General features: G+C 58.2%; 2 protein-coding genes and 1 long non-coding RNA gene across 5 annotated transcripts in view; 2 read left to right on the forward strand and 1 right to left on the reverse strand.

Moving 5' to 3' along the window:
* Positions 1-13,888, forward strand: part of LRSAM1 (leucine rich repeat and sterile alpha motif containing 1) — a 39,141-nt gene extending 25,253 nt beyond the window's left edge. For 2 of the 3 annotated variants that reach the window (XM_060608595.3, XM_060608596.3), the window contains 10 exons: positions 177-276; positions 1,669-1,756; positions 2,735-2,809; positions 4,238-4,318; positions 5,837-5,932; positions 7,874-7,972; positions 8,622-8,753; positions 9,850-9,931; positions 12,031-12,179; positions 13,121-13,888. In XM_060608595.3, the coding sequence (XP_060464578.1) occupies positions 177-276; positions 1,669-1,756; positions 2,735-2,809; positions 4,238-4,318; positions 5,837-5,932; positions 7,874-7,972; positions 8,622-8,753; positions 9,850-9,931; positions 12,031-12,179; positions 13,121-13,246 (1,028 nt within the window). In that variant the 3' untranslated portion in view covers positions 13,247-13,888. Of the gene's footprint in view, positions 1-176; positions 277-1,668; positions 1,757-2,734; positions 2,810-4,237; positions 4,319-5,836; positions 5,933-7,873; positions 7,973-8,621; positions 8,754-9,849; positions 9,932-11,357; positions 11,459-12,030; positions 12,180-13,120 lie in introns of those variants that run through there. The other variant, XR_009602757.3, reaches the window with a different exon arrangement.
* A 1,657-nt stretch (positions 13,889-15,545) lies between these two features.
* Positions 15,546-23,764, reverse strand: part of NIBAN2 (niban apoptosis regulator 2) — a 53,947-nt gene continuing 45,728 nt past the window's right edge. Inside the window, exons 6-14 of the mRNA XM_078436470.2 lie at positions 22,452-22,567; positions 21,821-21,925; positions 21,580-21,742; positions 20,080-20,267; positions 19,127-19,282; positions 18,509-18,625; positions 18,258-18,365; positions 18,024-18,135; positions 15,546-17,612 (exon numbers count right to left, since the gene is read on the reverse strand). Coding sequence (XP_078292596.1) covers positions 17,029-17,612; positions 18,024-18,135; positions 18,258-18,365; positions 18,509-18,625; positions 19,127-19,282; positions 20,080-20,267; positions 21,580-21,742; positions 21,821-21,925; positions 22,452-22,567 — 1,649 coding nt within the window. The 3' untranslated portion in view covers positions 15,546-17,028. The remainder of the gene's footprint in view (positions 17,613-18,023; positions 18,136-18,257; positions 18,366-18,508; positions 18,626-19,126; positions 19,283-20,079; positions 20,268-21,579; positions 21,743-21,820; positions 21,926-22,451; positions 22,568-23,764) is intronic.
* On the forward strand, positions 18,621-21,573 carry LOC144614125 (uncharacterized). The gene is made up of 4 exons (XR_013551663.2): positions 18,621-19,003; positions 19,604-20,286; positions 20,846-20,942; positions 21,175-21,573. It is a non-coding gene; the product is annotated as an uncharacterized LOC144614125 (long non-coding RNA).

Below are 23,764 nucleotides of genomic sequence, written 5' to 3' on the forward strand. Positions count from 1 at the left end.
GTGTTTTACAATTAGCCTTTCAAGCGTAAGTTACTTGCATCGTTTAAAAAAGTGGGGTTTTTTTAAGGATAAGTATGAGGTGGGTGATGAGCAAACCCTCCAAGGCCCCCCCAGGAGCGGTGCCCTTTTCTCAGCCCCCCCCCACCCCCACCCCCCCCACCCCCGTGTTTCCTCAGCCGCCATGCAGCAGATGCTGACTGAGAGCTGTACAAACCGGCTCATCCAGGTGGCCTACGAGTCCCAGAGGCAGAACTTGGTCCAGCAGGCCTGTTCCAGGTAAGGTAAGGAGAGGCTTCCTGAGTTGGGGTGCTGACTCAGGACCCAGGATCATGGGGTGAGAGCTGGGCTCTGAAATTCCCGCCCCAGCCTCAGCCTCAGCCTCAGCCTCAGCCATACTGTCGGGGGCAGGCGGTGACTAGTCTTTGTGGTTTTTCCAGCTGGACCCCATGGTTGTGTCAGGCCATGGTAAAGTGACAGCGCTCACCCCCGCTTCTCCCGCACTTTCGGTGAGCCAGGCGTTCCCGCCATGTGGTGTGTGTTAGCTTATTGAATCTACGAGGGACCATGTTGTTACTAGCCCCGTTTTGTCACAACAGCTGAGGCTCAGAGAGACGGTGTGACGCACCCAAGGGAATCTAGCAAGTGGCAGAGCCAGGGTTCAAACCCAGGCAGAGTGGGGGTGTGATCGAGCGTCCGTGTGGGTTGGGAGCAGGGTGTCCTGGAGGGGATGCTAATGGAGTCGCTTTCACGCTGGTGGCAGCTTGGGGTCCGGCTGTCCAAGTTCACCACATCTTTGTGGGTTTGTCTGTTGAAGGAGCCACATGTGCCGGCACAGCCAGGGAAGCAAAGCTGTTGGGGCTCAGGAGACAGGCCAGGAGCACAGACTGCCTTGTGTTCCCCCGCCCCCTCGCCCCACCTTCCCCTGTGTCCTCACAGAGGTGAGGTGTGGAGCATGTCTCCCTCCTTTCTTGGTGGTAGCACATCATGCTTAGGAGCGTGGTGGACAGACCCACATTCAGGCCCCATTTCTTCTGTCCGTAACCGTGAAGTGCTGGGCCGGTTAGTTTCTCTCCTGAGCCTCAGTTTTCTTATCAGAAAAACAGGGATAAGTCACAGTACCTACCTCTGGAGTTGTTGGAGGATTGAAATAAACTCAAAACCAACATTATGCCCAAGTATGGACATACGTGAGGATGCAGGGTTTGAGTTTTTGTGCCCAAAGCACTCTACTTGTTCTAAGGGGAGATTCACGACCAGGGCGAGAAATGCTGGGGGCCCAAGGTGGGACGTGGTGGTTTTGACCCAGCAGGAGAGCTTTCTCATGGCCCGAGTGACTCAACTAGGAGATCAGGAGCTCCATGCTGGTGGTGATATGGCAGAGGCCAGGCCACCACTTCAAAGGGCATTGTAGAGGGGATTCTGATGGAGGGGTGGATGAGCGGACCCGGAGATGGTCTCTCCCAAGTCCCAAGACACACGGACTCCCATCACCTTCCCTCTAGGGCCACAGGGTTCAGACCAACTCTGTCTGTGCCCCGCCCGGAGTGTAGCCCCGCCATGGGTCCTTCTTGAGTATTTTTGAATGAGTAAATGGCTTGTCTTGATCATCTCCAAGGTCCTTGGCAGAAAATGTTCAGAGAGTGAATTAATTTGCTGTCTTTCTGGCAGCATGGCCGAAATGGATGAGCGATTCCAGCAGATACTATCATGGCAGCAGATGGATCAGAACAAAGCCATCAGCCAGATCCTGCAGGAGGTGAGCCCTTGCCTAGGGTGTGAGGGTGGGGGGCCCAGGGCGCGAGTGGGGGCAGGGGTACAAGGGCGTGAGGGCGGGGGCTCAAGGTGGGCACAGGGAGGGGTGCCTGGAGGGCTCGGTTGGTTAAGCTTCCGACTTTGGTTCAGGTCATGAACTCGCGGTTCGTGAGTCTGAGTCCAGCGTCAGGCTCTGTGCTGATAGCCCAGAACCTGGAGCCTGCTTCCGATTCTGTGTCTCCACTTCTCTCTGCCCTTCCCTGGCTCATGTGCACGCGTGCGCTCGCTTGCGCTCTCGCTCGCGCTCTCTCTCTGTCAAAAATAAGTAAACTTTAAAAAAAAAAAAAAGGGGGGGTGGGCACAGGGAGTCTGGGGCAGAGCATCAGAAATCTACATGGAGCCCTGTCCTTAGAGAGCTTGTTAAGACCCAAGGTGTTTAGTCCATTTAGAAATGTACAGACTCAGGAAGAGGGGGGCAGAGAAAGGGAGAGGGTGGTGGCTTTCTGATCATGGAGATCTAGAGAAGCATTCCCCATTTCCCTGGCAGGCACCCACTCCCCGTGCTGTGTGGCTCCGTCGTAAGGACCCCTCAGGGGCAGGGTGTGGTGAACACGCCGTGGGGGCGGAGCCCACAAGAGAGCACTGAGGTGCCTTGACTTCTTCCAGACTGCACACTTGCATCTGTTCCCTCACCTTCCTCATCAGTGAAATGGGGCAGTAAAAAGCCCCCGTATCACTGGTTGTGGGAAGTCCGTGTACGATGCAGGAGCAGCACTGAGTGTAGCATCTGGCATTGATAAGCCTTTCATAAGTATTGTCTCTGAAATGCGAACAAGTGAGCTGAAAAGTCACGTGCTGGCTAGCAGGCAGAGTAGTCCTACATTAAAGTGTTTTTGAGCAGATTTTGAGCCTTCCCCTGGCATGAGCCACTAGGAAAGCGAGGCCGCCAAGTACCTGCTGAGCAGCCCCTGCTGTCTTGCAGAGTGCCGTGCAGAAGGCTGCGTTTGAGGCTCTGCAGGTGAAGAAGGACCTCATGCACCGGCAGATCAGGAAGCAGGTGGGTGCCGTGGGCGGTGCCCCCGCCGCCCCCTTCCTGCGTGCTTTCCTGGACGGCACAGGTGCCTCTTTCCCGTGCTGGCTCAGCGGGTGGATTCCCCAGATGTGACCGGTTCCTTTCCCACGATGCCCTGGGCAGACGGGAAGGGTGGTGCCCGACTGCGGCCTGGAGCCCCTGGGCAGCCTCTGCACCCACCACGCTCCAGGCAGGACCCCCTTGCTGGGGAAATGCAGTTGGCTCCACCCCGGCCACTCCTGTCAGCTCAGGTGGAGAAGCTGGAGGGAGGACGGGGTGTCCCACTGGGGCAGACGGGGGTCCCGATGTCCCCGAGGGCGGATGTGCTGAGGTCCCAGCTCTGCCGGCAGCCTGCAGGCTCTGCTGGACCCTCTGGGCTTTCTGGAGGGTGAGGCGGACCGTGGGCGCGCAGGCTGGAGACGCAGTCGGCTTTCAGGTCTCAGGAGTGGTCATCACATCCTACTTGGCACACTTTGAATTGTGCATTTTCGCATGTGTATTTTTTTCTTTTTATTCTTTTCCTTTTTGGCCAAAACCAACTTCTCTTTTTATTTCCCTCTTTAATTTCAACCCCACCTTGCCGGACATGAAGCTCATTCCTCTGACCTGGGGTTGGTTGGGGCCATAGGAACTTAGGGGCAAGAACCATAGGGGTCACAGGCTTAGGGCAGAGGAGTCGCTGGCTATGGGGCCTGACCCCCAGACATCCTCACTGTGGGTGATTCTGACCCACCGGGCCACCTGTTCCCCTTCAGAACCTGAGCAGGGACGTCCCCGGGAAAGGGCTCACTTACTGACCTGCTCTGTGTCCTCGAGCAAGTCACTTAACCTCACTGAGCCTCAATTTCCCCATCTATAAAATGGAGACCAGAATACCTCCTAATACCCAGAGGAGATTTGATGAAATGACACAGATACAGTACACAGCACAGGCCTCGCACACAGAATGCTCCGTAAGCATCAGCCACTACCATTAATGGTATTACAATATTACACAGTCCCCTCCGTTACCCTCTGCTCTCCTCTGTGATGGCAGTTACAGGAAGCGAGAGAGTCAGATGCGTACAGCACTCAGGACTTGTGTCTGGTCTGCACTCTGGCCTGAACCTTAAAGGAAGGCCCGTCTCCATTTCATAAGCTCTTGGCACCCTCTGTGGTCCAGGCCCTATGATCAGCTCCTGAACAACAGTTCACCAGGACAGGCCCGTCCGTGTCCCATAAGCGCTCGGGGCCCTGGAATAGCTGATTATTTTAAACTCCCACTGAGAGTTTTCCCAAGGCACCTAAGTCCCTTCATTCCTGAGCCCCTCGAAAGGTTTCTTAGACCCCACTTGGCCTTCAGAGAGCAGCACAGACTTGAACCTTGGTTAATGTGAATTAAAAAAAAAAAACCCTGTCTCGTCTTCTGTTTAGATTAAGTTAATAGAAACTGAGTTATTGCAGCTGACACAGCTGGAGGTAAAGAGGAAGTCCCTGGACACAGAGGCATTGCAGGTACGTAGGGTTCCCTGGCCTGTCCCTCCCGCCCCAGAGGAAATCCCCACCCGGGCCCCCCATGCCTCCCTCCCAGCAGCCGCTCCCCAACAGGCAGTTGGTCTCCTCCGTGACTGTGATGGGAGCACAGCCTGGGGGCTGAGCTCAGCACAGGCCAAGGTTAGGGTCAGGTCAGCCTATTGCTCAGCAGGAGGGTCAGAGGAAAGAGGGTTTCATTGCCAAGGCTCACCCAGACCCATTTCCATCTCTTTGTTTTGAAGGAGGGTCACTGCTGAGCTCCCTGTCTCTCTAAGCCATGCTTCTAGGGTGCTGGTTCAACTCCTGGGCTTGACATCCTCTGGGGAAGGAGCTTTCTTGGTGTCCCAAGGATGTCTGGAGGAAAGCGCCCAACTGTTAGTGTGTCACTCCCTGCAGGTGGCTTCTCTGGGAGCCCTGGGCTCGGTGTCCTGCTTGTATAGTGTGGAGGCAGCAGGGACTGGCAGGTGGCGTCCTGGACTGTGTGTTCGGGACCTGGGCCTTCTCCCAGTGTAGTCCCGCTTTGTGATCTAGGCAGGCAGGGGAAGAAGGCTGGACTCTGCCCTTCTCTGACCCCTTTCTGCCCAAAGGGGATTGATTAATGGGGTGTGAGGACCTGTGCCCACACCAGGCTTCTGAGCAGAGCCACCTGTCTGTCCCTGTGTCTGTCCTCAGCAGACAAGTCTTAAATTGTCCCCTGGCTTCTCGACTCAGTAAAAGCATGCTAAGGTCTATAGTCCTGGTCTGCGGGCTGCCACAGGTGTGCCGTGTGACCTTAGGTCACTTCCCCTCTTGGGCCTTCGTTTCTCCCCTCCGTAAAATGAAATAATCTTCAGGCCCAGCCTGCATCACAGGGCCACCCCACAGGGGTGAGCTCGCCAACGCAAGGCCCTTTGGGAGCCTTGCTGTGGCCCTCAGAGAGGAGGGGGTTGGGGTAGCTCTCAGAGAAGACACAGCCACCGTACTTGGCAGGTACCATGTCTCCTGGCCGTTCGAGCTTGTGGGGCTCCCATCTGGGGGGGCCTCCGTGGGTTTCCAAGAGTAAGAAACAAGTGGAACACAGACGCAGGCGAGGGCTTCACTCCGGTTTGCATGTGCCTCCATCTGTGTGAGAGCCTTCCAGACTCCTACGGGGATACACCCCAACCTGCCTGCTTGTGCTTCTGCCCACGTGCCCTGCCTGTAGTCCGTGAGACTGCAGCCACACACCTGTGGCTTATCATTTCCTTTGTTTGATGTTTCTTACCATTCCACTGTCGTCAGTCACTAGATCCCATGCCTGGCCTGACCCCCCACGGGGAGAAGATGGGGAGCGGATGCCCAGACAGAGGGGCCCTTTGGCTGTGTCCCCCAGCGCTCAACCTAATTGAGTTGGGCCCACTGTGGGGTCCCTGCTGCTGGGCTTGGAAAAGGCAGGGAGGGGTGGGACTTGCCACTCCCTGGGGACTCTGGGCGCCAGAGCTATGCACTTCCAGCGGCACTGGGCCTGCTCTTGTGTTGCAGGAGATGATCTCAGAGCAGCGCTGGGCCCTGAGCTCCCTGCTCCAGCAGCTGCTCAAGGAGAAGACGCAGCGGGAGGAAGAGCTCCGGGAAATCCTGGTGCGCTCGGCTTCTGCGTCCCGGTCGCACATGGGTTCGCTTTCCCTAAACACACTTGCCATTCTTAGAAGCGCTTTTGTTCAAGTAATAGTGGCTCATCAGAGAAAAAATGGGACGTACAAAGGAAAAGAATCTCCCTCCCGAGAGTTCTCGAATGCTAACATCTGGATGTGTGTTTTCTAAACACTGTGATGCAGCTTTATCCGAGCTGTGCGTGGATGTTCTGTGTAAGCCTCAGATGGAGCACATCCCTTTAGAACTAGCTTCTCTGCGTCTGTTCTCTTCGTGTCTCTGAAATGTCCTCTGCACTCTCCCAGGCTGCGTTTGGATGGGCCATCGTAGCCTCTTGCCCAGAATTCACGCTACTTCCAGTTTTTCACTTTTCTGAGCAGTGCTGTCTTTGTAGCTAAGTATTGACAATGGCCGTGAGTATTCATTCAAGGCAGATGCCCAGGAGAGGACTTTCTGTGTCCAGGGCAGGCTGTTTAATAGGCTTTTGACAGGAGATACCCAGCTGTCCCCTGTACCCAAATGGGTTTGAGGCTGGCACATTGTCAGAGTGGCAGAGCCCCATTTAGGGGTGGCAAGTTGGGGTCATTTTCACCAGACCCTGTGGGCATCTCAGTGGTGGGGATGGAGGCCAGGCCCACCAGCTGGGGCTCAGAGACTCGGTCACTCCTATGGTGTCCTCGCTGCTCCAGACATCCTCTGAGCTCCTGTGGGAAGAGCCCCTGCAGAGTGCAGGGAAGAGGGAGACCAGCTTCCACAGCCCCCCACCAGCCCTTGTGATGTGCTGAGGCCAGTCAGAAGCTGCCTGTTCCTCACCATCCCCTACTGCCATGGCCTGCAAGTTGCATTAACGTGCGAACAGCGCGTTAGCCTCATGCAGCAGCTGCCATGTGCTCTGGTCCTGTGCTCCTGCCCTCGAGGGGCCTCAGAGGACTCCCCATCCAGGGAAGGAAGAACCACCTCAGCAGATGGTGACTGTCAGGGTCATGGGCTCCAGAAGAGTTCTGTGGCTGCAGCCCAGGGAGGGTAGGGACCAGCAGAGGGGAGCAGCTCCACGAGGTCTGGGAGGGACCACCAAAGGACAGCCAGGTGCCCCCAGGGGATGGGGGAAATGCCTGTGTTGAAGTCCTGCAGCCCACATCTTATTTGGCCCCCACCGTGTGGCCACAGTCCTGGCTCCTGGCTGGCTTGCTCAGAGTACAAGTCTTAAGGCAAAACAGACTTGGGTCCAAGTCCTGGCCCTGACCACGGGCAGCTTTTACCTGAGCAGGTTCCTGGTCACTCTGAACCTCCCTTTCCTCACCTGTGCAGTTGCACCCCGCCCCCCCCCAGAGCTGTGCAAATTAAGGAAAATGGCATCTCGGTGCATGGTGGGGTCTGGCACGCAGCACTCTGAAAACATTCGCTGCTGCTGTTGCTGTTAGTATCCTTTGTTCACAGCCCTGGCCCCAGCGCCTAGAACCATGCGTGGTCTAGAACAATACTCGGTGACTGCTTGTTCATGGGGGAATGAAGGAACCTGTTTCAGTACCTTGTCTAATTCTTTAGCTTTGTCGGAAGGGTGAAGCCCACTCTAGAAGCTCATATTGTCCTTAGAATCCTATTTGTCTCCCTGCCTGTCACAAGCTCCTGAGCCCAAGTAGGGGGCCTGCAGAGCATGGTGCCAGGTGTCTGCAGCCCAGATTCAGGCCCCGCCCCCAGATGGTCCCTGGCTGAGGTTGCTCACAGCGGAAACGGGGGTAGAGGGACTTCCTGCCTTTCCTGTTCAGTAGTTTAAACAGTGAGGCCATGGTGGCTGGGAACATTGTTTGTAAATTACCAAACACCGCCCCACTCCCTGCACCTGTCCAGAGCATCATTTACAGTTGCCACGGTCATTATACTTTTTATTTACTGATTTATAGCTGATGGTACTTGTTTTGTCCCTGGCAGACAGAGTTAGAAGCCAAAAGTGAAACCAGGCAGGAAAATTACTGGCTGATTCAGTATCAACGGCTTTTGAACCAGAAACCCTTGTCCTTGAAGCTGCAGGTAAGAGCCGCTGGCACCCACCCTTCCCGAGAGACCTCCTGTGCCTTGGTGATATCTGGCTTCTTGATCTTTCTAGTTTATTTCTGTTCATATTTCTGGGGACAAGTGTGCTAAGCCCTGGAGGGACAGAAAAGAGAGGACGGGTGCATTCATCTGGTCAGAGGCCAACACAGCTGGGCCACAAGAGCTGCCTACAGACACTTGCCGTGGGTGGGATGGATATGCCCCTCAACACACACACACACACTGGTTTTTGTCTTGCCTTTCAATAAAATTTAATGGAGTCGTTCTATATGTACAATTTTGGCAAATTGCTTTTTCTCTTAACAATAATGGGCAGTTCGCCAGGTGTATACCTAATAGATCATCTCAGTGTTTCTAGACAACTGCATAGCATTTAGTATCTGGATGAACCCTCATTATTTTAAACAGACCCCTCTTGATAGGTACTTGATTGCTCACCATGTTCCCATTTCCAGATAGAGTGGCAGTGAGCTTCCTAGTACCTTTGTCTCTACTTCCATATGCATTTTTGTAGGAAAGATACCAAGGAAACCCATCCTAAGTACATCTGGAGCCTTTGTTTGCCATTGTAAGTAACGAGGTCTCGTTTGCCTGCGCTTAGCTTCCCCGTGGGTCTGTCCTGCAGGAAGAAGGCATGGAACGCCAGCTGGCGGCCCTCCTGGTGGACCTGTCGGCCGAACACTACCTGCCCATCTTTGCCCACCACCGCATCTCCCTGGACACGCTGAGCCGGATGAGCCCTGGGGACCTGGCCAAGGTGGGAAGCAGCAGCCCCTCAGGGGAGGTTGAGGGGTGAACCGGGCCGCTGTCCGATCCGCCGAGAGTCGACTTACTCTGGTGGGGTTCTTGGTGAGGTCTGCCGTTACCCAGTGGTCCAGGGTCCACTTGCTTCCAGGTGGCCCCCTGCATGTGCCCTGCACGCCATCTGCCTAAGAAAATCCAGGGATGTGAGTTCTGACCCTGGGCTGCCCCACCCGCTCAGATTGGACCTTCACGTTGTGGGCCCAAGACAAGTCCTTGGAGGTCTGCTCCAGCCCTGGCCCACGCCGTGGTGTTGCGACGTGGCATGGCAGCACTTCCCGAACCTGCTTGCTTCTGGGTAGAGCTGAGCACCTTGCGTTACTTCATTTACTCTTCACATGACGACTCGCCAAATAATGACGGCCCATATCTCTAGCGCTTGCCTGCGCCGGGTGCTATTCTAAGTGCTTCTCGAGTGCTAGCACCTTGAAGCCTCCCAACAACCCAGGCAGAAGGGTATTCTCGTCCCTGTCATTTTTCAGATGAGGAAGCTGAGACACAGCAAGGTGGTAACTTGCCCAAGGTCACACAGCGGAGCCAGGACTCGAGCATGAGTGGTCTGGTGCCAGAGTCCATGCCGTTTACCACTCTGCTGCTGTGTCGCCTGTCCCTTGGCCCAGAAACCGAGGCTCTGGAGGGCTGCACGGGGACTCTGCCGCCCAAGGGACCGTGTGGTTCCAGCGCTCGGCCTCGGCGGGAACCGCCTGGCCCTTCCCGTGAACTCTGATCCTGGGTCCTGTCTTACTGGTTGTCGTGGGGTTGACATGCGGTCATGCAGGTGAAGGAGTCCCTTCCTCGGCGCAGGGGAAGCACGCGCTAAACCGTAGCTGTTACTAGCGTCAGTTTCCTTTGGGGCCTCCGTTTCTCTCCCTGCCACCTGGTCATCTTCATAGCTGTGGTGCTGCACTGCCTCATGTTGACCCTGGGGCCCAGGCCTCCATGTGTCCAGCGGAAGGTGCCAGAAGCCATGAGGCAGTCCTGATGGCTCTGTACTGTGTAGTGAGCTCTCGCGCAGCCCAGGCCATAACTTGCTTTTCCTTGAACTGGCTCAGGTGGGTGTCTCGGAAGCCGGCCTGCAGCACGAGATCCTGCGGAGAGTCCGGGAGCTGTTGGGTGCGGCCAGGATCCAGCCAGGTACCAACGCCAGGACACCTCCTGAGCAGAGGCCCCCACCTTACTTGTGGACTGTGGCTCGGGGCGTCCCCTCTTTACATTTCAGGACGAGAACTGAGGGCCGGTCCTAGCCCCTGCCAGTCCTTAAGATTCCCTCCCAAAGGAACAGGATTTACAAACGGGAAAAACGGGCCACAAAAATGGGGGAACAAAGAAGCTTCCTTGCAGAAGAGGCCCTCCTGGTTCCCTGTCCTAGAACCTTCCCTAAAGCTACTCTACAAACACAGGGAACCACACACCCAGATCCTTGCAGTAGAGGGAGAAACCAGCCCTAGCCAGTGCCTGACACTGTGCCTCGGGCAGGCCTGTGGTTGGACGTGGAACGAGGTTCGTGGTGACCTGTGAAAGGGGTAAAGGCAGGTCATAAAGCCACTCCAGCTGCGCCTGGAGGCCCGGATAAGATAGGTGCTGTGGCTGCCGTAGGAGTAGATGGGAGTCGGGGATCTCCTGTGTCCGAGCATAATCCGGGTACGAGGCGTTTGTCAACCACTTTACAGGTACCGTGTCATGGCACCTCTGGCAGGTGGGTGCTGCTGTTCCTTTCATTTGAGAGATGAGGGAACTGAGGCAGAGAGGGGCTAATGTGTCTGCCGTAACCTCATACAGCTGGCGAGTGTTTGTAAACCTCAGTACAGCTGAGCTTTACTGCCTCCCTCGAGAAGAGGCCGAGGGGCCTTGGCAAGGGAAGCGGGCCTGGCACAAGGATGGAGGCAGGGTCTGTTCGGGGGAGAGACTAAAGGTGGGGTGGCCAGACCAGATTGCAGGGGCGAGGCAGGAGCTCTGCTGCTGGCAGGGAGGAGGCCCTGGGTCCCCAGGTGTCTGGGCCAGTGGCAGCGCCGTGATGTCCTCGGGCTCCAGCTCTCTAGCCAGTTTTATTCCAGAGACACCCAACCTAACCAAGTCCCTAAACTCACAGTCCTTTAATTAGACACCTTCCTCCCCTTGCAGATGTTTTCCAACCCTGATCCCTCCTGCTGTCAGACTGGAGGTCAGGTTAAGTTTGACATCAGGAGTTGGGGTCTCCTCATCCCACCCACCCTGCCAACAAAGATTCCCTTCACTCTGAGCCCCTCCCCCTCCTGACACCTGCCTCCCACAGTCCCCCACCATCCCCAGGGCGGTTTCCTGACTGTGTCCACCTGCAGGGAAGACTGGGTGGGATGGTTTCCTCTCAGCAGCAGAAGGGGCAGGAGACCTTCAGCCATTTTCCTAACATTCTCTTACTGCTCCCAGAACTTGGTAGGTGTCCCATTACATATAGAAGAGCCCCTTGACGGTGATGGTTTGGGGTGCCATGGTACCTTTAGAGAGCCTAGTGTTGTAACAGCCTTAAAAATATATATATTCAGATGTTTCCAATTATAAAAACTTCTCCTTCAAACCATAGGGTAGATGGAAAAATGTGAGCCATGATCAGGATGGGCGTCAGGGCTGCCGAAGACTCGGGGATGGGGTGCACTTTGCATGATATGAAAGAGACTGCATTTTGTAAGGGCTGATTCTGGTGTCCTGCCTATTGGGACCCCGGTGGGGGATGCTGGCTCTAGGGCAGAGGAGGGGCAAGGGTGGAGGGGACAGCCTTGGAGGCTTCTCCTTCCTCTCCCTACTTCCTGGTGACCTGAGGGCAGCGGCCCATCCTGTCTCCTGGAGGAGGGGCTGAGAGCATTGCCCCATCCACTGCAGAGTCCCTAACCGAGAACTCCTACACCACGGCTCTACCACCAGATGGCCCTGTGGTCTTGGACAAGTGGCTGCCCTTCCCTGAAAGGGACAAGCCCTCTTGCAGGGTGGCCATGAAGGATCCGGGGAATGGTCAGGGGTCAGAGGCCCCAGATAACCAGCACTGTGGCCATCCCTGCCAGCCTCCCTGCACTCCTGCCTTACAGAGGAGGGAATGAGGCTCAGAAAAGAGTTAAGGGGGCCCTTACCCCTACCGTGAGATCAAAGTGCCCCTCCTGAGCTCACTGTCCACTCGTGGCAGGCAGAGCGAGGGGACCCCCTGTGGGGTTGGGATCACTGGGCCATGACCCTGGCTCAGCCTATCCCTCTGGTCCTCACAGAGCCACTGAACCCACCCAAGGGTGAGGTCCCTGGGGCCATGGAGGTGCCCACCGCCCCCGAGGAGCTGCCTGAGTCCGTGAGCCCGTCTGCTCCCCCGGCAGAGCTGGAGGTGCCGACTTCAGAGTGTGTCGTGTGCCTGGAACAGGAGGTGAGTCTGGGGCAGCAGCCCCTCCCCCCACGCACCAGCCGGGCCGGCACCCATCCTGAGCCTTTCCAGACTCGTGTTCTTTCTAGACACTTTTTCTCATTGGTAGAAGTGTATTGTATTCATTAGAAACTTTGGGAAATCCAGGAAAGCAAAAAATACAGGAAATTACCGTGATCCTATGACCCAAATATGAGCATTTTCTGGGGTTTATTTTCTTTTTTTGAAAGAGGGGGCTTTTCCCCCCTACTTAAGAAAAATTTCCCCTGTCCTTAAATATTCACAGCACAATTTTCTCTGAAGAGGCTTTTAAAAAGCTGTCTTTAAAAATCTATAACAAATTAATGCTTATTGTAAAAATTAACATAGCGTATAAAATCTCCCCTCCCTCCGCAGTGCGATCCTACTTAAAAGAAGCAAGCATGTTAGCAGTTGAATTACTCCACGGTCTTTACAGACCGGGGAATGGCATGATGTGTAGGGAGGTGTTGGTGATAAATGGAACCAAACCCCTGCTTTTGGGCCCCACGTTTCTTCCTGCAAACCCTGCTGTACCAAATAGCCTTGAACGGAGTTGATTATTTCCTCGGGATAAATCCTAAAAAGAGGAAATGCCGAAACAAAGCGCAAGCATGCTTACGAGGCTTCCGTTCCATGCTGTTGGGAGTAGTTTGTAGACCGAGGGGCTGATCAGGATACAAAAAGGCAACAATTAAGACAGTCTACGCGTCCAAGGGGCAGGGCTGGTGAGACGCCATGTGGCCTCCCGTGTAGCTGTCGGAGGGCACGGAGGGTCCAGGATTGGTGGCGGGTGATGACCACCATCACGTGGCGCTATCGGGTGGTATCAGATGCTTCCGGTAAAGGACAGCGGGGCGGGGGGAGGTTGCCCAGCCTCCAGGAACAGGCCGGGCAGGACCCAGACGCTCCCGCTCCCTCCTCAGGCCCAGATGATCTTCCTCAATTGCGGCCACGTCTGCTGCTGCCAGCAGTGCTGCCAGCCACTGCGCACCTGTCCGCTGTGCCGCCAGGAGATCGTGCAGCGCCTCCGCATCTACCACAGCGGCTGAGCCGCCGCCTGCTCCGGACAGACCCGTGCAGCTCCCCTCTGCCCTGGGCCCTCGTCTCACAGCCTGGAGGTGCCCCCCGCCCCGCCCCTCCACGCACACCGGGGCCGGAGGGCGGCGGAGCGTTCCAGACCCTGATGCGGCCGGTGTGAACGCTGTGGAGGAAGGGAGGACTCGCGGCCTGAGGACAGGGTCTAGGGTTTGGAGAAGCCTCCGTCTGAGCAAGAGACTGCGTGTCCTGGCCTCTGCGCTTGCCAGCCCTCTGTGCCGGTCCCCGCCCCTCCAGGAGCCCCGGGGTCCTCGGCAGGAGGGTCCTCTGCAGGGTAACTTGGACAGCGCCGTCCCTCGCGGTGGGTGCTGGGAGCGAAGGAGGGCCCCGACCCAGAAGTGGGGGAGGCCGGGGGTAGAGCTGGTGTGTGGTGTCGCCGTGGACCACTCTGGGCCGTCCTCAGGTTGTCCAGTGTAGGCCTTGTGCCACAAGTGACACTGGTCCCTCCTCGCCTCCCCCTCTGGGTCCCCCTGCTGTCCAGACGTGCACCTCCTAGCCACCCCTCCCCCACCCCACCCCACCCCATCTCACCTCACAGGCAGGCAACCAGCTTGCAGACCCAAAGCAGGAATGTCAATAAATCCCCCTCCAGCCTGCTCCTTCCGTGTCATCACTGGGGCCCCCAGGAGCCCGGGGAGGGGAGGTGGCAAGGTCCGGGCTGGGGGCAGGTTTACCTCAGTCAGGCAAAAGGAGGCAGGAGGTACAGGCATTCTCAAATGCAAAGTTAAACAAAATTCTCCTCATTACAGGTGGACAGACAGACTGGGCTCAGAAGGGCACAGGGAGGGTCAGCCGGAGCAGGTTGGCGGGACAGCGGTGGGGGGCTGGGGGGAAGCAGGGGCATAAGAGAGTGGAGGCAGAGGCTGCTGAATGCCCAGTGCCTGGCAGCTGGGACGGGGCAGTGCTGGATCTGGAGCCTGCCAGAGGTTTGATTCCCAAACCCGTGCAGTTGTGCAAGTTGTTCATTGTACAATTTTAGAAGGAGCCATGTACCTGTACTTGCTGTAGAGCTGCACATTTATTGTGCATTTTCTGGTAGATGGTTTTGAACCGAGGACAGCTTTCTTTGAGCTAGAGGTGGGTCTGATTAGGGTACCTGGGCTCTGCCTCCAGCTACTCCTAACCCTGGCCGGCCTTCCAAGACTCCTTTCCCCATGCGTTAAGCCTGGGACACGATGGGGCCCAGATGCAGGCCAGTGGCCACCAGGGGGCACCCAGGTGCAATCCTGGAAGCCCTGAGGTGGCAGAGCCCTGTCTCCCCTAGGCCTCTGTTTCCCTGCCTCATTAGGTCCTGTGGACTGAAACAGGATAGGACGAAGCCCCCTGTGAGTTCTGTTTTCCAGGCAAGAGCTGGGGCCTCCTCCCATACCCTATCCCCTCCCACCCAGGACCTGGGGAGCTTTGGTGGCTCCCTCTGCCCCAGACTTGGGCTCACCTTGGCCAAGAGGGGAGACTGAGACCTGGGTGGGCAGGGCTACTTAGGGCACAGTGTTTTCCGAACCACCTGGACCCCTCACTAGGCCCTGGGAGAAAGGAATTTTAGGACCGCCCCCTCCTTTTATAGATGAGGAGCCTGAGGCTGAGTGTGGTGCCTTGCCAAGGACAACAGCAAGACTGCACTTGAATCTCTGGTCGCTGCCCCCATAGTCCCTGCTGTTTCTCACCCCAGCCCCGTTGACCAGCCCTCAGCCACAGACCGCCGTGGACAGGCTGGCACCAGGGAAGCCAGGGGGTGTGTCCCGTGCTCCATAACCTCCACCAAGGGTTCACACCTTCCTGGGCTTCAGTTTACATGGTGGTGAAATGGTAATGAGGACACCCCCCTCCCGGAGTGGCTCTGGGGCTCCTGGTCCTGCACAGAAAGCGCACACACCACAGTAAGTGCTCGGTAAAGGCTGTGCGAAGAGTCTTGAGGACCAACACTGCTGTTTGGATCTGTGGATCCAGCTTGAGCCCAGGGGCCAACCCCCACTGTGCACGCCCCAGGGCCACATGGCCTGCAAGCTGCTGCCATCCCCCTTGGCCTCACCATGGCCAGGGGCTACCCGAGGAGCACCCTGCACCAATCTGGCTCAGCCGAGCTGCCGACAGGCCGGTCACCTACATGCCCTGCACGCCTTCTCTCGGGGCCGGTTTCCTCTAAGATGGGGTAACACAGGCACTCGGACTGAGCCCAGAAAGCCAGGGCGCACTGCTGCTGTGGGACAGGCCCAGCCCCGGTCTCCTCCTGCTGGCACCACGCACACAGGCCACTGGCTTTAAATCATTTATTGATTAGTAAAGCTTAACCAGTTTGCATAATATTTTCAGTACAATATCTGGGAATGACGACTGAGAAAACCCCAAGGCACTAGAGGAGAGCATCTGAACACATGAACGAGATGGCAGAAGGTTAGTGAGGCACTGGAGAGTCCGGCTGGGGGGGACCAAGGGGGCCCTGAACACCAGCCACCACCGTATGTCCCATGGGTCTGAAGGCCCTGCCCTAGGAAGGGGACGGAGGGTGCGGGGCGGAGGAGGGTGCTGGGGCGGACAGGAAGTCCTGGTCCCTGGGGACAGGGCTGCCAGGGTGGAGTTACCTCGGCTAGACCTTCACCCCCAGGAACAAGCCGCTGTGGAAGGAGCGCATCTGAGAAGGGAATTTTCAGGGTGCGGTGACTTGGAGGCAACAACGGCCAAGCCACAGCCTGACCCCAAATCCTCAGAGGGGCCACCGGCGGCGCCTTGGGGAGCTGTACTCGGCTCCCCTGGTGGACAATGTGTACCTTGGGGGTGGCCCACAGATGAATCTCCATCCCCACCCCGCAGACCCCGTCTCCGAGCACACGGCCACGCTCCCCTCCATCCCACCCGCAGCATGTGGCCGAGACAGGCAAGGGGGACAGAGGGACTCCGGGAGGCTGGCTGCCAATAGACAGGAGATAGGCTAAGTGCTGGGGTGGGGGGGGGGGGGGTGCAGAAGCCTACTCCACTTCCAGCAGCCTTCCCTCTGCTGCCTCAGCCTGCCTTGAAGACATTCCCAGCAATACTTCCCCACAGACCCTCTCTTCCCTCCCTTGAGACACTTCCTCTCCACAGACCAGCACATTCTGGGCCTTTCTCATTCCAATCCAAGCGGCCTCACCCCTCCTCCTCCATGAGGCATACCCCTCAACCCAGCAGCCCCAGCCTGGCTACAGCCGGAAGACCCCTCCTTGCACCTCCCCTCACCCAGAGCATGGAAAACAAGGCCCGTGTCCCCTCCCAAACTGGCCTCTCGGGGCCCAGCCTAGATTGAGGAGGACACTGGGGCCCCCAGTGCTCCCTGGTCCTGGTTCTGATAAAGCCCTTGGTGAGAAGGGAGAGAAGCCAGTGGCCAAGTAACACAACAAGCAACCACTCTACCTCCATCTTTCTGAGAAGGCTGGCAAGACCCGGGAGGGAAACCGAGGCCATAAAAGGCAGGAGAGGAGAACCCAGGGAATCAGTGATCACTGGGTACACCTCAGCTGTGCCCAGCTTCCAGCACAAGCAGGAAGCCCAAGATCATGCCACAGAAGAGAAAACAGGAGCAAAGTGTGACCAAACCCAATAAAGTGACTCAGGTGGGCCACCCCTGCCCAGCCCCAGAGGTGCCACAATGGCCCCACCGACCTCCACCCCAAGGCACAGACCCGGGGCTCCCTGCCTAGAGCCAAGCCTGCCTGTGCCTTGGAGGGGGTGACCCATGTCCAGCAGAAGCTCAGGGGCGACCGGCCTAGAACTCAGTCTGTACCCCTGCACTGTCCTCGGTGGTGGTGTGGATGGGGGGGCGGCCACCAGGGCTGGATACCTGCTCCCCAGTCTCCTGGTCACTAGGTTTGGGGGGCTCAAGGTCCGCAGCTTTTCCAGGAGGGGGTTGCCGAAGGGGCGAGGCTGGCGGCGAGGAGGCCTCAGGGGCTGCCACGGGCTGGGGGCTCTCTTGGGAGGGGGCCCCGTTGAGCAGAGGGCCAGCCGGCGGGGGGCTCTCAGCCCGCAGATCCCGGGCCAGCAGACCGCGCAGCTCGGTGACACTGTCCGGGGACGCAGGTGATAGTGGCTCCGAGCCAGCCTCAAAAGGCAGCCCTGCCTCCTCGTCCTGGACCACGGACACCACCTGCTTGGCACGCCGTCGCTTTTCCGAGAGTGGGGCTGCTTCCGGGATGCTGGGGCTGCCACTGTCCCCACCACTGCCACCATACTCCTCACCCCAGTCGATGGGTGCACCCTCCGCCAGCAGGTGCAAGTTGGGGTCACTATTGTGCATGACCATGCTGTCCCGGTACAGGTTGTGTTTCCTCTGCACAGCGGCCTCCTTCACAGCTGCGGAACCCAAGAGGGGGGTCGGGACATTTACCACGGGTTCCACAGCCGCCGCCACCACCCCCTGCACTGCGCCCAAATATGACCCATGTCATCCCCTCCAGGCCTCCCGACAGCCAGACCTGGGGTCATGATTGGGAACTGCCCCCCCACCCGGCCAGGCCTCACTGCTGGTGAGGAGTAGTGGTTACCGAGCTGGTAACCACCATGTCAGCCTGTCCCTCGTACCAAAGACCTGAGAGGACACTAAGGCCCAGAGAAGCAAGTCTACCCTCCTACGTCCCCACCGCGTGCCTGACCCAACCCCCAGGCCTGTCTCGCCATCCTTGCAGGAAGACCTCTCAGCAGCCCTGTCTACCAGCCCCCGGGCCATGACAGTCCCCACCCGGCACGGTGCCGGCCCTCCCATACCCTGCAGGATGTCCTTCATCACTGTCTGCAACACCACCTCCTCGTACGTGTTCTCCACTAGGATGAACCTGGCAAAGTCCTCGAAGATCAGCTCCTGGAACCGGGGCAGCTCCTGCGGCGGCGGGGTGGGCAGGGACAGAGCAGGGGGTGGTCAGGCCCGCCCTGGGCTTGGGGACCGCGGAGGGGGCTGTGCGCGGGGGGCCGCGGCAGGTTTGGCCGGGGCGGGGGGCTCACCGACTTGCACGTGGGCGCCAGCTTCTTGAGCAGGAAGGGGATGGTGATCTGCAACAGCGCCTCCCGGAAGAATCGCTTCCGCACCGAGCTACTATCGTAGTCATATTTCTGGCAGGACAGAGGGGCCAGGGGCGGGGTCGCTAGGTCTGACCTGAGCCTTGCCCTCCTCCTCCTCCTCCGTGGGGGCAGGGGTCTGTGGTTTCTCCCCCAGGGGCAGCCATCCTGGTACCGGCCCAGGGGCCCGGCCTCACCTTGAGCACGCGCTCCAGGATCCGCTGGATGGACTTGCACAGCTCCTCCTTGGTGGGACCCTTCCCCAGCTCCTGGTGCAGGAGGGTCTCGAAGGTGTACACGGCATTGTCCATTTGCTGCGGGGCACACCATGGGGTGCGTCAAGGCCCCGGAAGGAGCACGGCCCCCTTCCTGCAAGCGTCGGGGAGGGGGGGCTCCTCAGCCAGCCCCCACCAGGCCTGCCAGGGAGGCATAGGGGCGGCCTGGGTGCTCATTCCCTCGTTCACCCACATCTTTCCTGAATGTCTACTCTGCACTGGCATAAAATGCCAGGCACCGGGCCAGTCCCTGCCTCGAGAAAGCAGAGATCCTGGGCCCTGCAGGAAGGGACTTGGGGAGTAAGGAGGGCCTCCCGGAGGAAGGGGTCTCCAGGTAGAGACCTAAAAGAGGAGGCCAGATCAGCCAGAGGAACGTACGTCCCAGCAGACGGGAGCGCCCAAGAGGCCGGAGCAGGAGTGAGCATTCCAGGGGCTGCACGGGGGCCAGGGCCTAAGGCCCGGGGTAGGGGCCTACACTGGGCCGGTGGAAGGTGGGTAATGGGCATGGAGCGGGGGGGAGGGGGGGTGCTCCGGGCCCACCTCTCGCATGTGGATCTGGGCTCGCTGCTTGAACACGGCCGTGCTGGACACATCGAAACGCTGCTGCAGCCCGTCAAGCCGCAGTGGCTCCATCTTCTCGTAGCAGCTCTGCATCTTGAGGGGGTGGGACGCCAGCTGGGACAGCTTCTCCATGTACTGCAGGGAAGCAGGGATGCGTGGGACCTGAGCAGGGGCCGCCGGGGCGGGGGCAGTGCCTGCAGACCCACACCCTGCCTGGGCGCTGGGGCTCCAGGCACTGGCCGCCTGCAGGGGGTGGCGGCAGGGTGAGCTGGGGGAGCCCAGGGAACGAAGGCCGGAGCAAGGCCCCGCAGCCTGGTGCCAGCAGGGAGGCTCTCATCGCTTCTGGGGCACCAGGTGGCCTCAGGCAAGTCGCTCAGCGGCTCCGAGCCTCAGCCTCAAAATTAGGAGATTAGCGTCTCATGATCTCTAAGGTCCTTTCTGGTTCTCAATTTCTAGGATTCTTGCTGTCTGTGGACCCCTCAGTCCAGGGTGTGAAAGAGGAGAGCAAAGGTTATGGGATCAGATATAGAAGGATGTGCACCCTGAGAACCAGGTGACTGAGAAGTGAGAGAGATGGGCCGGCCCCCATGATGGGGTACGTGAAAAGGCATGTAAGTTGTTATGCCTCCCGGCAGAAGCTCACTTCTCCTTCCCTCTCTCCCTCCTCTTCTCCTTCCCTCTCGGTTAAGTCCTTTGATACTTCAGGAACCTACTTGGTTTATAAAGCCTGGTGGAGGGGGTCAGTGATCCCCTTTTTCTCTGAGTGCTGCCCCCCGTTTCTCACACCCTCAGCCCTCCGGGTGTCCAGCAGCCCCTCTGGTGACAAGTTATGCCCTGGATCGCAGGAGAGCCTGGCAGGGGCAGAGCAGACCCACGCCCAGCAGGCACTCCCTCCCCCCCCCACCCCCCACCGGGCAGGGGCCTGGCCTCACCTCACCCAGCTTGTCAGCACCGCCCTCGTTGATGACATTCAGGTTCATGTCCGTCACCTCTTTGAAGAAGACATCCCGCACCTCGGTGAAGCCCTGGCTGGTGGGCACCATCAGGGCCTCCAGGATGGACGGGATGTAGGGCTGGACGTGGTTCCGGACGCACACCTCTGCCTTGGGGAGGATGAAGGCTGCACCCAGAGGGAGCAGGTGAGCTGAGGGCACCGCCGGGGGACACCCCCAGCCACCTGGAGCCCAAGCTTTTAAAGAAAACCACTAGTGACATCAGCAAACTGAATGATTTGTAGGTACATGCACCAAAAACGGGAAGGGCGTCTGGGTGGCTCAGTCGGTTGAGCGTCCGACTTTGGCTCTTTGTGAGCTGGGGCCCCTCATCGGGCTCTGCTGTCAGCTCAGAGCCTGGAGCCTGCTGAGGGGCCTCTGTCCTCCCTCTCTCTGCCCCGACTCGCGCGCTCTCAAAAATAAAAAATTTTAAACAACAGGGGATTCTGAGATCGGACCCTGATCTTTCTAAAACTCTGATGGCAAGAAACTAAAACTGCTAGTCCAGATGGGTCAGCGTTCTGCTTCGCTTGAGGTGGAAAGAAACCCCTCTCTAGCCATCTTACTGCTTTAACAAAACAAAAAACACTTTGGCAGATTCAGCGAGCCTCTGGGTTTTTCACACACGGGGCCGGTGTGCCTGGGTCTGCACCACCGTGTAAAAGTCTGCTTGCTCGGGGGCATGACCAGCTCCATTTGCACCCAGGGCGTGTTTTGATGTCCCTCTCTCTGGCTGGCTGATGGTTTGTTGCCCAAGATAAATGTCAGCTCTCAGTGTTCCATCCGGCTCACAACGAACACAGGTAGGAGAGTGTAGTCCTCAGGCAACGGACCAGCCCTGAAACCGCACACAGCCAGTGTGTGTGTGTGTGTGTGTGGGGGGGGGGGGGGGCCTGGAACAGACCCCGAAAAGTGAGACGTGATCAAAGTGAATCATTACAGTTAAACTGATGCCTATACTAACCCCAGGGTCAAGTCTGTGACCATAGATGAGCAAAAGGCTTGAACTTCCTTGACAAAATTTACATCTTCCAGGTCTGGGTTTGCAGAAATAGCCACAGGACAACTCCCAGGGGTCGGAAGAACAACGGCCCAGATTTGATTTCATTTTTAAAAATGACCATCGATGGGATGCCTGGGTGGCTCAGTCGGTTAAGCGTCTCACTTCGGCTCAGGCCACGATCTCACCGTTTTGTGAGTTCGAGCCCTGCGTCAGGCTCTCTGCTGTCAGCGCAGAGCTTGCTTTGGATCCTCAGTCCTCCTCTCTCTCTCTGCCCTCCCCCACTCGCATGAGCATGTACATTCTCTCTCTCAAAAATAAAAAAAAAATTTTTTTTTTAATGACCATTGAATCAAGTCACTAGCGTGAAAAGTACACGGGTCGGTGGCACAGACAGGCGGCCCGCCCCGGCCCCTGAGGCACGGCAGCTGGCTGCCTACCTCGGATCTTGCTGGCCAGGTGCTCCTTGGAGGTGATGATCTGGTCCATGTCCGTGCGGATGGCCGCCTCCATGGCTGGCCGGGCCAGCTGCAGCTTGGACAGCACCGCCTCAAAGCGTGCCTTGGCCTGCTCGTACACCATGCGGTACACAGCGTCTGAGATCTGGGGGCAGTGCCGCGAGTCAGCGTGAGGGTGCCAGGCGGGTCCGGGACCCCCGCCTCCACACCCACACCCACCTACCTGGATCCACTGCCGCTGTCGCTCCTGCGGTTTCCCCTTCAGCCGCGGGGCGAGCTCTGCCTTCAGCTCAGGGCCCAGCTCCTCCATCACCAGGTTGCTCAGGATCTAGGACCGAGAGCCACAAGCCGGGGCAGGGGTTGGAGCATGTCCAGATGGTGGGTGCCCCTCCACGTTCCACAGGCTGGCCACTCCAGCCCCACCTCTGGGCTTGACCTTGGCTTCACGTCTCCACTGGCCTCTCTCCTGAGCATCATTCCACCAGGTCCCAACTTACCTGCTTGAGGGACCTACGGAACCCTCGGCATCGGGATCCCACCTCAGGGCCTTTGCACACGCTGCCTCCCTGTCTGGAATACCACACCCCTTCCCCCTCACTTGCACACAGAAGTATGTATGTTTCTTTGTCAAATGTCTGCTTCTCCTGCTAGATAGAGAGCCAGACTAAGGAGCAGCAGCACCCGCACCTGGTTCAGGATAGGTGATCTGTAAGCGATCAGATCAAATAAGTATCTCCACCCGTCCAAAATGGTCTTATTGTCTCCTTGCAAGCCAGGAGCGGCCCCCCGAGCCCAGAGTCTCTGGGCTTGGCTCTACCCTCTGGACCTTAGGGTGACTTCCACAGTCTCCTCACCTGCACCTCGTTCCCACACAGCATCTCCCAGGTCCCGTACAGCTCCTTGGACTGGCGGTACATGCGGATGGCGTCCGTGAACGCAGGGCCCTCTACCTTGGAGTTCTCAGGGATGCCTGCTCAGGAGGGGGGGGGGGGGGGGAAGGGAGGAGTCCGTGGGATGGCCCAGTGGCCTTCACCAAGACCAATGGACTGACTGCCCGAACGCCCCCGCCCTAAGTGCACACACGTGCACACCCCCACCTGCAACTCCACTGCCCTCATAGTAACCGTGATGGTAGCATTTGCGATGACAGCGACAGCAATGATAACCCTCCACCAGCAGCACCAAGGCAATCTCCGTTGAACGCTCATCTTCTTAAACCTTCCCAACCACGCCCGAGACTGTCCTTAACCCCACTTGACAGATCAACGGGCAGGCTCCGAGGTCAGGCCACTGAGCAGCAGAGCCAGGCCCAGAGGTCACCACCCCGTGCCAGGAGAGGTGGCCGGCACAGCAGAGAGGGAGTCAGAGGGACCCAGGAGTCCTCATTCCAGTCTGCTCCCTCCCCTGTCTACATCAGGGCCCACAAACTTTCCCTGCAAGAGGCCAGCCAGTAAATATTTTCAGCTTCGCGGGCCAGATGAGCTCTGTCGTTAACTCCCCAGCGCTGCCACGGCAGCGGGGAAGGAGCCACAGACGATCTGGAAACCAACGAGCCCGGAAAACTGGATTTACAAAAACAGGCAACGGGCGGATTTCTGGTCCCTGTGCCGTAGTTCTTGTTCCAGATCATTGAACCCTAAGGGCCTCAGTTTCCTCTTCTGAACAGTGGGAACAAGGACCCGGCCTGGCCTCACACATCCACCGTGAGGCTCCGGCAGCCGCAGTGAGCCGCTGCCCTGGGTCGGCCTCGCTCCCCACCGCGCCCGGGTCTGACTAGAAAACACCAGTCCTGGATTTGTGCTATTGGTGGCGTTACTGTTACTGTGCCATTGGTGGCCCCACATGATCGCGCCCACCTTCCCGGTGCTGATGAGGTGGGTCAGCGAACAAGGCACGGCCCCCCTAGACCCGGTGCTGGGGAGGCAAGCTGCAGGAAGTTGCAAAATCCGACTTGGGGAAGAATACAGTAAAGCACCGGGAGCCAGGCAGCGGGCGGCCACCCTGGCAGCACGCCCCCAACCGCTGTGTCCACGGAGCCGGAGCCGAGGAAGGGGAAACAGCAGCCGCGCCTCCGAAACCCCAGCTCCCACGGCGATGACTGCAGGCTGAGTCACTCCCGCAGAGAAAAAGCCCCTCTCGAGGGGAGGACCCCCTCTCATCTGGCTGA

This window comes from Panthera onca, chromosome D4 (assembly GCF_046562875.1).
Source record: "Panthera onca isolate mPanOnc1 chromosome D4, mPanOnc1 haplotype 2, whole genome shotgun sequence".
Classification (NCBI taxonomy): Eukaryota; Metazoa; Chordata; class Mammalia; order Carnivora; family Felidae; genus Panthera; species Panthera onca.